Here is a 12,411-nt window from a genome sequence, read left to right as displayed (position 1 = left end):
TTTTCACTTGCAAATACACTTGACCCAATCAATTCTTGTGTATTTTACGATAAAACAATTATCTTAACATTGTTCTATACAAATTAAATTATCAAAATATTAATACCGTCATTAAAATTGCCTATTTAACTGTAAAACATCAATTATGCGACTACAGTTGGCCATCAGACATTTAGGTGCCATGCGAGACCTCGAATGACGTCATTCACGGAAACCGATTAGAATAGAGTCGTGTACTATATTTAGAACATCTTTAGACATGATTTCAATATTTTTATTAAAGATAATGTTTTTATTTATTTTCATTATTTTTTAATACTTAAATATGATTTTATTGAATACAAAAGTCAGTAAATCACCTTTTTCAATATCTTTGAAAAAAGTAATTAATAAAAATATTGGAAGCACATGGGTTCGTAAAGGTCAATCTCGTTATCACGTGGTCAAACATTTTGGCAATATGACAGTCATGTGCCGAAATCTTTACCTGTCAGAAACTATTAGGTAGTTTATGTTCGTAATAAGATTTTTATTTGTCCATCCTTGGCTTATCAAGAGATTATATATAGTTTTATCAAGGTATGCTTCACTTTTACTTCATGACATGTACGAGGAATGAATACAAGCGTGTCAGATTCCTGGCACGATTATTGGTGGACTTTCCCTACGGGGTTGTCTTCAGCGTTCACGTCATGTCATAGTATATAAATGGGTACGCTGAAGACCTTAAGCTAGCTCTGTTATTGCAATGAATATCAATCATGTACAATGAATATTACTGTTTACGCAATGATAAATATATATAAATAAAGCCTTATGTCTTCAGTTGTTGTATTAGTAATAACCAGTACTCGGTGTGGGATATAAATTCAGCGAATTTGCTTTTTGCCCTTTGTTAAGTTTTACATTTTGAATTTTGTTGGGGACATAACTCTAAAATTATAAGAGATACCATATGAAACTTTGTAGGTAGATTGATCTCAATTAGTAGATGTGCAATGCACAAGAATCATTACTCTGCCTTGCCTTATTTTGGAGTTACTGCCCTTGTTCTTTTTATGCCACCGCAGCATCTGCGATGCGGTGGCATATAGCGATTCACCTGTGTGTGTGTGTGTGTGTTTGTTTGTTTGTTTGTGTGTGTGTGTGTGTGTGTGTGTTATATAGATTATATAGTGAACTTAAAAAATCTTCTTGTGAAAAACCACTAGTCCAATTTCAACCAAACTTGGCAGGATTGATCCTTGGGTGAAGGGCTTCCAAAGTTGTTCAAAGAATTTAATTCCATGCAGAAATCTGGTTGTCATGGCAACCAAAAGGAATTATAAGAATAAATTTAAAAAATCTTCTTGTAAAGACCCAAAAGGCCTAGAGCTTAGATATTTTGCATAAGGCATTGTCTGGTAGACCTCTACCAAGATTGTTCAAATTATAGCCCTGGGGTCAAAATTGGCCCGCCCCGGGGGTCATTGATTTTCACTATATGTACATATAGTAAAAACTTAAATTACCTTTTTGTAAAGACCCATAGGCCTAGAGCTTAGATATTTTGCATAAGGCATTGTCTGGTAGACCTCTACCAATATTGTTCAAATTAAAGCCCTGGGGTCAAAATCAGCCCTGCCCCGGGGGTCATGGATTTTCACTATATGTACATATAGTAAAAATTTAAAATACCTTCTTGTAAAGACCCATAGGCCTAGAGCTTAGATATTTTGCATAAGGCATTGTCTGATAGACCACTACCCAGATTGTTCAAATTATAGCCCTGGGGTCAAAATCGGCCCGGCCCCGGGGGTCATTGATTTTCCTCATATTTACATAGTAAAAACTTATAGTAAAATCTTTAAAAAAATTTCTTCTAGCAATTGACAAATGCTAGAGGTTAGATACTTTGCATGAAACATTGTGAAGTGAACCTCTAGGAAGAATGTTCAAATAATAGCCCTGGGGTCAAAATTGCCCCCGCCCCGGGGTCATTGATTTTCAATATATACATATAGTAAAAAATAAAAAAAATCTTATTGTCTGAAGGTACAAGGCTTAGAGCTTTAATATTTGTTAAATGATATCATCTATAGGTACTCTACCAAAGTTGTTCAAATTTTGCCTCTAGTGTCAAAATTAAAAGTGAACTTTGATATCAGCTGACCTAGATTTTGACAAAGTGTATTACATGTTGTCCTTTGATGCAGTCATGAAATTTTAGGCTGTGTGAAATATGACCTTCACCACCAAATTCACTAGACTCAAGTGCATTGATATATTCCTACTCTGATCTTTTATTGAGTTAACAATAGATTTAACCACTAATCTGATAATAAGAATTAGATATGCATTATGACAATCTTCAATTGTATAGAAACAAAAAAATCTGTTCCTACACTACTATTTAGTGTTGTATTATTGCGGTGGCATAGCATTTTTCTCAAATGCAATCTTGTTTACATGTTGAACTTTGTCCGGAACATAACTAAGAAACCACTAGAGGTATCAATAAGAAACTTTGTAGGTAGATAGATCTTATTAATTAGAAGTCGAGTGCTTAGAACAGTAACTCTGCCTTGCCTAATTTTAGAATAATTACACTTTGAACTTTGTCCAGGGACATAACTCTGAAACTACAAGAGGTGTACTTTCCTGTGTGGGGATCATCACCCGGTTCAAACTGGGGTTTTGTTTTGATTGTTCTCATATGACCTACTTAGTTTTTGTTGGAAATGTCAAAAATAGCTACATAAACCCTTTTGCAATGTATCTTTGCTAAAAGAAGGGTAGAATATTTGAAAATTGTCATTTTTACTTCTTAACAAATAGTTGTGAGAGAAATGATTACCACATTTGGACCAGAAGGCCAGGGACCAACACACTTGAAGAACATGGAAGCTGAATATATCACGCATAATATATATGTAAGAAAACATGTCATATCTTGTAACGATGTCATCTCTATTGTAAAGTTTATTTTTTATATGACTGTAAAGAACTTAAAAAGTTAGAGGTACTGCATTGGTTATTTCTTTGTTTTGATAGGAAACCTACTAAAAACTTTGAATAAAGTGTTAAGGTTTTTTTTTAATTGTTACATAATAGAGCATAGATTCATTAGCATAATTTATCTGTATTTGTGTTTTATGCCGATGAATGTTTTTGTTTTATTTTTCCCACTAAAAGTTTCTGCTAAGAAAAATAAATGAAGTGGAAATTTGATATATATAAATAAGTTAAAATAATTTCAGGGAAGACCCGTTGCTAATGTTGAGAGAACTTGTGGGTCAACCTTTTTGCCATATGTGTCATGTCAGTGTATTGTTACTGTTTACATGTCTTATATTTGGCAATAAAATATGTCATATATCAAGTTAAAATAAGGTTCTTTTGAATTCTTACAGATATATAAATTCTCTTTCTTGAAAATTTTAAAAGAAAATTTTACAATAAAATAATAGCCAGAGTTATGGCCCTTTAATGATTTTTATTTTTTAACATTTTTTGTCTGGGCTTCTTCTGTTATACTACTTCTGCACTTTAAATCAAACTTTACAGCATTGATTGGTACTTCAAGTTTTTGTGCATATTTTACAGGGTTTTTTTACCATGAATGTTTTTTGCTGAGTTATGGCCCTTGGATAAAATACGCATTTTGGCCTGTGAATGATTTTTTGTCTCTTGCTACACAGTAGCTGCAATATGCAATCGGCTTTCATCAGGCAACACATGTGATCACTGATCGCTCATGTCTTCTTAGTAAACTTCTCTCATAGCGAGCACAGTTAGGCCTAACAAAAATAATGTTTGTTTCCAGTGACATGGTTTTAAAAAAATAGGGTTGGTAGGTAGGCATTTTTTATTTATTTTTTAAATATTTTTTTTATATCAAGTGTATGCGACGGAAATATGAATATGCGGCGCAAAGTTTATTATGCAGCTTCAAACACAAAATGCGGCCTGTTTTCCCTCAAAAAGTTTAGGGTCGGTGGCCAAATTATAGGGTAGGTAGGGACACCGGAAACAAACAATTCTTTAGGCCTTATAGCGAACTTCCGATTATAAGGAACATTTTTTTGGCCGGAATTTTGCCCTTCTTTATTTAATATAAAAATATACGGTTATGGCTCACACGGTTATAAGAAATTATCGCTTAGGAACTCATTTGTTAGTCCCAATTTAGTTAATAGAACAGAAAAATACACTTTTATAGACGTTTTCATTTAAGCGATAACAGTCAAGGAAGATTTACTTCCCTTACCGGATGTGACGTAAATGGGGGATAAAACTATGCAGACCGCAAAGAATGTTAGCACTCGTACACTTTGAAATTGCCTATTATGAATTTAAATGGCCATTTTTATAGTTTCCTGTGTTATTTTCTGCCATTTAGAATATTCTGGCGTATTTGTGACACACATGAAAATAAGATTGCTTATGTCTTTAAATGCTTTAAAGATCCTGTATATTTTGTGTTTGATATTGTGACTGTGTGAATACCACACTTGCTAAAAAATTATATATGTATATAATTATGCAAATAAAACAATTTTCAAACATCGAAGAATATGTAAAATGTGTACTGCAAATATTTGTGTACATTATATTAAATCAATGGATCATATGCATTCTTTTTTGGAAAATTGACTTTGAATATATAGAAAATAAATTTTTAATTACCTCCCTTTATTTACATATTAAATGCGGTAATATCTTTATAAATAATGCTTATTTGAACTTACAATATTGACAAATCTTAATTTGAGCATTATATTTATGAAATAAAACCATGAAAAAATTGTGTTACAGGATTTTTAATAGAACAATAACAGAATGCATTCTGTCAATACTTACCGTTTTTTTATTAAAAAAAATATTTCAAAGAACCAGTGAAGGATATAATTTTTATAAATACGTAGTCCGGAAAAAACGAAAACCATGTGGCATTGACTTTTATAATTTAAGATTTGCAGCAGACGATAATAAGATAATTTTGATATTCACAATCTATTCTTATGGTTATAAAAATAAAGACCTTTTCCAAGTAACTTATTTCATAAATAAATAGATGTGTGCATATATAAGCGCCACTGGGCCATAACATATTAATTTACATGGTGCATATGTTGTATATACAAGCGGCACTTGGCTGTGATATCATAAATCAGCAGGGTGCATTTTTAGAGTTATAACATAACACCAGATTACGTTACTTTTGTTAGTTGTCAAAATATTCATGGTCCGAATTTTGTTATGGATCATCATAGGGACTTGATTGGTCATGCCTTACTGATTTGATACTCGACCCAGAGTCCTACCAACTGGCACAGTCAAAAATACGTAAAATTATGATTCAGTTAATAAGGAATTTCTGTGAACGTGTTTTACAACTTTTTTGTGATTTTATAAAATAATTGATAAGCAGATTATGAATTAAGAAAAGTATCAAGTTGAAAATATCACTTTGGTGTGATGTACGATTTTTTGAGAGTGCATTTTTTGGCGACACAAATAGTATACAGTCATGTACATTTAAAAGAATTTTTACATTTTATGCCTTTACATTTGTTTTAAATTACATAGATTTATATTGTTGTTTTTCTTTGTCTTAGTAATGTTTAAATCAAAACGATTTTTAATAAACCAGTATCTTGCAATTAATTATTACGCAGCCGTTTTTCGAAACTACAGAATCCTTACATTTTTGAAACTCAAAATAACTTTTGGGTATTGTATATTAGCAGAGACATAGATACATTACCTATATCATATCTCTGGTATTAGCAAGTTAGTACGATTTAACTGCCTGGTAAAATTTTCATTATTAAGAATCTAACAAAAATGGTAATCATGACCAGTTACCCAGCAATATGGTCTGCTATTAAAACAAATTGTTAACCTTATTATAGTAAACATTTTTATTCATTTCACCATCCTTTTTATCTTTTTATGTTAGTTGCACATTCCATTGTTACTTGATAAACACCGTGACAACAGGTGTATTTTTTCTGCATTATCTTGCAACTCTAATTAAGTGTCCAAAATAAGACTTTTACAGTGTAATATGACAGGAATTGTGTTAGCTCTTACCTAAAAAAACAACATAATTTAAGATACAGTTCTGTATTTATACTTTACAGAAAAAAATATGGGAACATGATCATCTAGAAAATGCACATGGAAAACTGAATTATATCGCAACAAAACTGCTAGAACAGACTGATTGGAAAGTTCAAGATTTCACATTTAATGTCATTGAGAAGTTAACAGTAAGATCTTATGATTGATGTAAAAATTGGGATGTTTTAAATGTTTCATGTTCGTTGCCTTTTTCCAATACGTCATAGAACATTGTTTGTAATGCATATTATGTACTTTTAGGCTTTTCTACCTCCCTCCCTATTTATCAGGGCCAGTTTGTCAAAGGTCAAGGTCACAATAGCCTTGACAACTGACAGCTAATCAGACCATTGAATACTTAGGCTGAAAGTTTTAAGATTTTGTGTGAAGCTAGGTCATTAGTAATACATAACTACTATTTATTTTAAGGTTTGGTCAATTTCAAGGTCATGGTGACCGTAACAAACAAAATCTTAGATCTTTAAAAATAACATTTATTACAGAATCAAATTGACTTTGCATAATTATAGTAATGTAAGATTAACAAATTATGCTCATAAGTCCCGGTTGATGCTCCCCGAAAAAAATTCCGGGGAGCAAATAGTCGTCGGGTTGCCCATCCGTCAGTCAGTCCGTCCGTCCGTACGAACGTACGTCCCGAATTCGTGTCCGGCCAATAACTTCGTTCTTTTAAGTCGGATTACACAACTATTTCACAAAAATGATCACCATTTTGAGGTGACATGTCGCTCCAACTGTTGGGTCGCTACCTTGAAGGTCAAGGTCACAGCATGACATTGCAGCAAAATCGTGTCCGGTCCATAACTTCGTTATTTGAAGTCATATTTTACAACTACATTGTATTTCACAAAAATGATCACAATATTGAGACGATATGTCACGGGCAGCAAAATTGTGTCAGGCCCATACCTTCGTTATTTGAAGTCAGATTTTACAACTAGTTCACTGGAATGATCACCATATTGAGTTGACATATTGCCCGCAATATTTGGGTCGCTACCTTGAAGGTCAAGGTCACAGCATGACCATGAAGCAAAATTGTGTCAGGCCCATAAATTTATTTAAAGTCAGATTTTACAACTATTTCACAGAAATGATAACCATGTCATGAGCAAATTTGGGTCACTACTTTGAAGGTCAAGGTCACAGCATGACCTTGCAGATTAATAGTGTCTGGCCCATAACTTCGTAATTTCAAGTCAGATTTTACAACTATTCACAGAAATGATCACTATATTGAGACAACATGTTGTGCGTATCATTAGGGTCGCTACCTTGAAGGTCATGGTCACAGAATGACCTTACAACAAAATTGTGCCTGGCCAAAACTTCATTATTTGAAGTTGGATTTTTCAACTATTTCACAGAAATGATCACCATATTGAGACGACGTGTCACATGCAACATTTGGGTCGCTTCCTTAAAGGTCAAGGTCACAGCATGACCTTGCAGCAAAATCGTGTTCGGCCCAAAACTTTGTTACAAGAAGTCGAATTTTAAAAACCTTTTCACATAAATGATCACTATACTGAGACGACTTTCTCATGCACAACATTTGGGTCGCTTCCTTGAAGGTCAAGGTCACAACATGACCTTGCAGCAATATCATTCCTCTTCATAACTTCGTTATTTGAAGTCAGATTTTACAACTATTTCACAGATATGATCACTATATTGAAACAACGTGTCGCGAGCAACATTTGGGTCGCTACCTTGAAGGTCAAGGTCACAGCATGACATTGCAGCAAAATCGTGTCTGGCCCATATATTTGTTAATTGAAAACTGATTTTACAACTTTTTTACAGAAATAATCACCATATTGAGACAACATGTCGCGCGCAACATTTGAGTTGCTACCTTGAAGGTCAAGGACACAGCATGACCTTGCAGCAAAATCGTGTCCGGCCCATAACTTCATTATTTGAAGTTGGATTTTACAACTATTTCACAAAAATGATCACCATATTGAGACGACGTGTGACGTGCCACATTTGGGTCGCCACCTTGAAGGTCAAGGTCACAGCATAACCTTGCAGCAAAATTGTGTCCGGTGCAACATTTGGGTTGCTACCTTGTTTTAACACTTTGAACTTTGTCTGTGACATAACTCTGACACTACAAGAGGTATACCCTCCTGTGCCCAAAACTTTTTTGGGGAGTATCACCCGGTTCAACCGGCTCTTCTTTCGTTTAACTATTAACCCTCCATCCTATGTCGGTCCCTAAGTAGGTGGCTACGGGAACAATAGGTAACAACAAATTTCCTTTGATGTTATTCATTCAATAAGCTTGTATGTGTTTTTTTTTCTCTTACATGGCTAAGAAACCAATAGAGAGAACAGAAGTGTAGCTACTTAAAAACCAAACTTTGAGGATGTCTTTCCGTCTGTCTGTCCATCCACAAAACTGGATCCAGTCTGAATACTGAAAATATTTTTATGGAACTTGAAATATGGATAGATTGCAGTCTGGAGATTATGCATGTTTTTTATGCCCCCAAAGGGCGGCATGTAGTAATCGCACTGTCCGTCGGATGACCTTGTCCGTGCTTCATCTCGAAAAACGCTGGTGGGATTTCAGTGGAACTTTACAGGATTGTTTGTCATCATGCCTAGTTGTGCATAGTATCTTTATTTTCTAAATGTATTTTTTGGCACAGTTATGTCTCTTTTATAGTTAAAATAGCCGCCAGATCTAAAATAGAAAACTCTTGTCCGGCTTTCACACTAGGCCAAACTTCTGGCATGATTTCAATGAAACTTCACAGAAGTGATCAGTACCATCCCTAGTTGTGCATGTGGCCGTCACGATTTCTTTCGCTGCACATGTTGGCCGCCAGAGCTTATTAACAGAAAAATTTTGTCCAGCTAACAGTCAAACTGCTGGTGGGATTTCAATAAAATTTCTCAGAAAAGATCAATACCATCCCTAGTTGTGCAAATGGCTGGAATGTTCCTTACTTTGCTGCACAAAATGTCTGTCAGAGCTTAAAATAGAAAAAACCTTGTCCTGCTTTCACCGGATGTACTGCATGTTTACTTTTAATGAAACTACACAGGTGTGATCAGTACAATCCCTAGATGTGCATATGGCCGACGGCACATTCTGTTTCACTGCACAAAAATGGCTACCAGGACTATACATAGAAAAATCTTGTCTGGCTTTCACAGGTTAAACTGCTTGTGGGATTTCAACGAAACTTCACAGACGTGATCAGTGCCATCCCTAGTTATGCATATGGCCGGCACGTTCCTCTTAGCTTCACAAAATGGCCGCCAGAGCTAAAAATAGAAAAAAGTCCTGCTTTCACAGGTCAACCTGCTAGGAGGATATCAATAAAACTTCACAGGAGTGATCAGTACCACGCCTAGTTGAACATATCGCCGGACAAATGACCGTCAGAGCTATTAATATAAAATCTTGTCCGGCTTTCTAAGGTCAAACTGCTGGCAGGATTTTGGCCAAAATTCACAGGAGTTATCAATATCATACTTAGTTTTGGGAGACAATTTTTTTTTTTTTTTTTTTTAAACCTTCTAGTTGTTCTTTGTCATCACTCAAATCATGTATGATGATGTTCATAAGTCTAGCATCTTTATTTCAAGTGTAAATACAACTTAAGTTTAAGAATTTTGCTTTTTAGCTCACGAAGTGGTCAAGGTGAGGTATAGTGATGGACTATGTCCGTCGTCGTGCGTTGTGCGTCGTCAACAATTTGGTTGTTAACAGTCTAGCAGTCACAGTTTTGATTGGATCATCATCAAACTTTGTCAGAATGTCTGTCTCAATTAAATACAGATAGAGTTAGAAGATGGGTTATCTCGGGTCACAAACTAGGTCACAGGAGCTAAAAATCTTGTTAACACTAGTGGCTGCAGTTTTGATCCAAATATTCTGGAAATTTGTCAGGAAGGTTTTTTGATAATTTCTAGGTCAAGTTCGAATATAGGTCATCTCCGGTCAAAAACAAGGTCACAGGAGCTAAAAAAATAAAAAAAGCTTGTTAACACTCTAGTGGCTGCAGTTTTGATCCAAATATTCTGGAAATTTGTCAGGAAGGTTGTTTTGATGATTTCTAGGTCAAGGTCAAAAACTTGTTATCTCCGGTCAAAAACTAGGTCACAGGAGCTTAAAATAGAAAAAGCTTGTTGACTATCTAGTGGCTGCAGTTTTGATCCAAATATTCTGTAAATTTGTCAGAAAAGATTGTTTTGATGATTTCTAGGTCAAGTTCTAATATGGATTATCTCTGGTGAAAAAACAAGGTGTCAGGAGCTAAAAATAGAAAAAGCTTGTTAACACTCTTGTGGCTGCAGTTTTGATCCAAATAATCTGGAAATTTGTCAGGAAGGTTGTTTTCATGAATTCTAGGTCAAGTGTGAAAGTGGGTCATCTCCGGTCAAAAACTAGGTCACATGAGCTAGAAATAGAAAAATCTTGTTTACACTCTAGTGGCTGCAGTTTTAATCGAAATATTCTGGAAATTTGCCAGAAAGGTTGTTTTGATGATTTCTATGTCAAGTTCTAATTTTGGTTATCTCCGGTCAAAAACTAGTTCACAGGAGCTAAAAGTAGAAAAAGCTTGTTAACACTCTAGGGGCTGCAGTTTTGATCCAAATTTCCTGAAAAAATTGTCAGGAAGGTTGTTTTGTTGACTTCTAGGTCAAGTTTGAATATGGGTCGTCTCTGGTCAAAAACTAGGTCACATTGCCCAAATATGAAAAAAACCCGTTTAACACAATAGAGGTCAGATTTTTGACTCAATCGTCATCAAACTTGGCCAGGGTGTTTGTCTAAGACATTGCTTGGATGCGTTTGATGAGTCAGGAGAAAGATCTAGGGCCAGCATGGCCCTCTTGTTAAGATGTTATATTCTGGTTACAACCAGGAATGTTTAAAGATTTGTCTTCCGTCTATCAGTCTGTCTGTCTGTCCCTAAAGACTGTTTCCTTAAAGATCACCTTTAAAGAACTTAAACAAATTCCAACAAATTTACTTGAAATAGAGAAAGTTTCATTATGAGACAATTGGATCTTTTGATTATCTGCTGTAACAAAATTTCATATTAGGTATGGAAACTAAATAACACATTACAATGACACAGATAAACTAAGAAAATAAAAGATTAAAGTTCAACCATGTCTTCCACAATTGAATAATTAAATTGCCATGGCCCTTCAGAATGCTGCTAGGATTCTAAGCTGTAGAGGACTTTTGTATTTCTTGCAATACTTTGATAATTGCTAGTAATCACCAAAAACCAATGACAAAAACATCAAGGGCAACTTTACCATTTTAACTGCTTTGCTTTTCTCTTAAACTCAAAATTTAGGGGTTTCATAATTTTTTTCATTGTATTTTGTAGGTTACTTTTAATATATCAATAAATTTGATGTTTATAAAACTTTTGAATAGCTGATTGATATTATTTAACTTAATGGTGTTTATTTCCTGCAGGAGATATATAGAGCCAATAATTGTGAAAGCTGTTTACTTAATATTTCAAAGGAACGAGGTCAGGCTTGCCATTCCTGTATGATCAATACAAAAGGTAAGTGATTACTTATTTTTCACAAAGTCTTCCAGAACATTTTCAGATGAGAACACCATGTGTCAAGTTGGATAATAATGGCCTGGAATGTTGCTTGAATCCCTAAGTTTTTTTCAAATAATTTCCCTTGGATTCAATTTTTTTATGAAAATAGAGATATATTTACAGTCATGTTGGTGTTGCCCTTGCCATCTTGTGCCTTGATAATATTTTTTTAAGTTCTTGGTGTATTGTCTTCATACTTGGCCACAATAACCCTTGGGACAAGACCTTTCAGAAGACTAGACTAAAATGAACCATCAGTCATTAAGGTCAAATGTCTAGATTTTGCTTGTTTTTTCAGATTTTTAATCCCCTTCCAGGTAGCGGGGAGAAAATTATAGCAATGGCCTCTGTCTGTTAGTTCATCCCTCCGTCCTCAGCACAATAATTGGGTTGCAACCCCAAAGGTCAAGGTCACTGTAATTGGATTTCTACTCCCAAGGTCAAGGTCACTCTTAAAGGTAGGGCCGGATATCTGAATATTAAAACCATGAAAAACGAATATGAATATTCGAAGAAAAAAAGAAATGTTTTGATTTTTAGCTCACTTGTCACAAAGTTGCATGGTGAGCTTTTGTGATGGCTTTTCATACAGCGTCTGTGGTATGTCCACTTTTACTTTAAACAACATCTTCTCATAAACCATTAAACCAATTTCATCTTAACTTCACATGACACCATTATGCAT

At 34.6% G+C, this 12,411-nt stretch overlaps 1 protein-coding gene across 1 annotated transcript in view; it reads left to right on the top strand.

The window, feature by feature from the left end:
* Positions 1–11,705, top strand: part of LOC132715353 (uncharacterized) — a 45,360-nt gene extending 33,655 nt beyond the window's left edge. Inside the window, exons 9-11 of the mRNA XM_060698343.1 lie at positions 2,818–2,912; positions 6,129–6,257; positions 11,588–11,705. Coding sequence (XP_060554326.1) covers positions 2,818–2,912; positions 6,129–6,257; positions 11,588–11,689 — 326 coding nt within the window. The 3' untranslated portion in view covers positions 11,690–11,705. The remainder of the gene's footprint in view (positions 1–2,817; positions 2,913–6,128; positions 6,258–11,587) is intronic.
* The last annotated feature ends 706 nt before the right edge of the window (positions 11,706–12,411 follow it).

The sequence above is a fragment of the Ruditapes philippinarum genome, unplaced genomic scaffold, assembly GCF_026571515.1.
Source record: "Ruditapes philippinarum isolate M1 unplaced genomic scaffold, ASM2657151v2 ctg1665_1_1_1_1, whole genome shotgun sequence".
NCBI lineage: Eukaryota > Metazoa > Mollusca > Bivalvia > Venerida > Veneridae > Ruditapes > Ruditapes philippinarum.
This window is presented reverse-complemented; position numbering and strand designations above follow the sequence as displayed.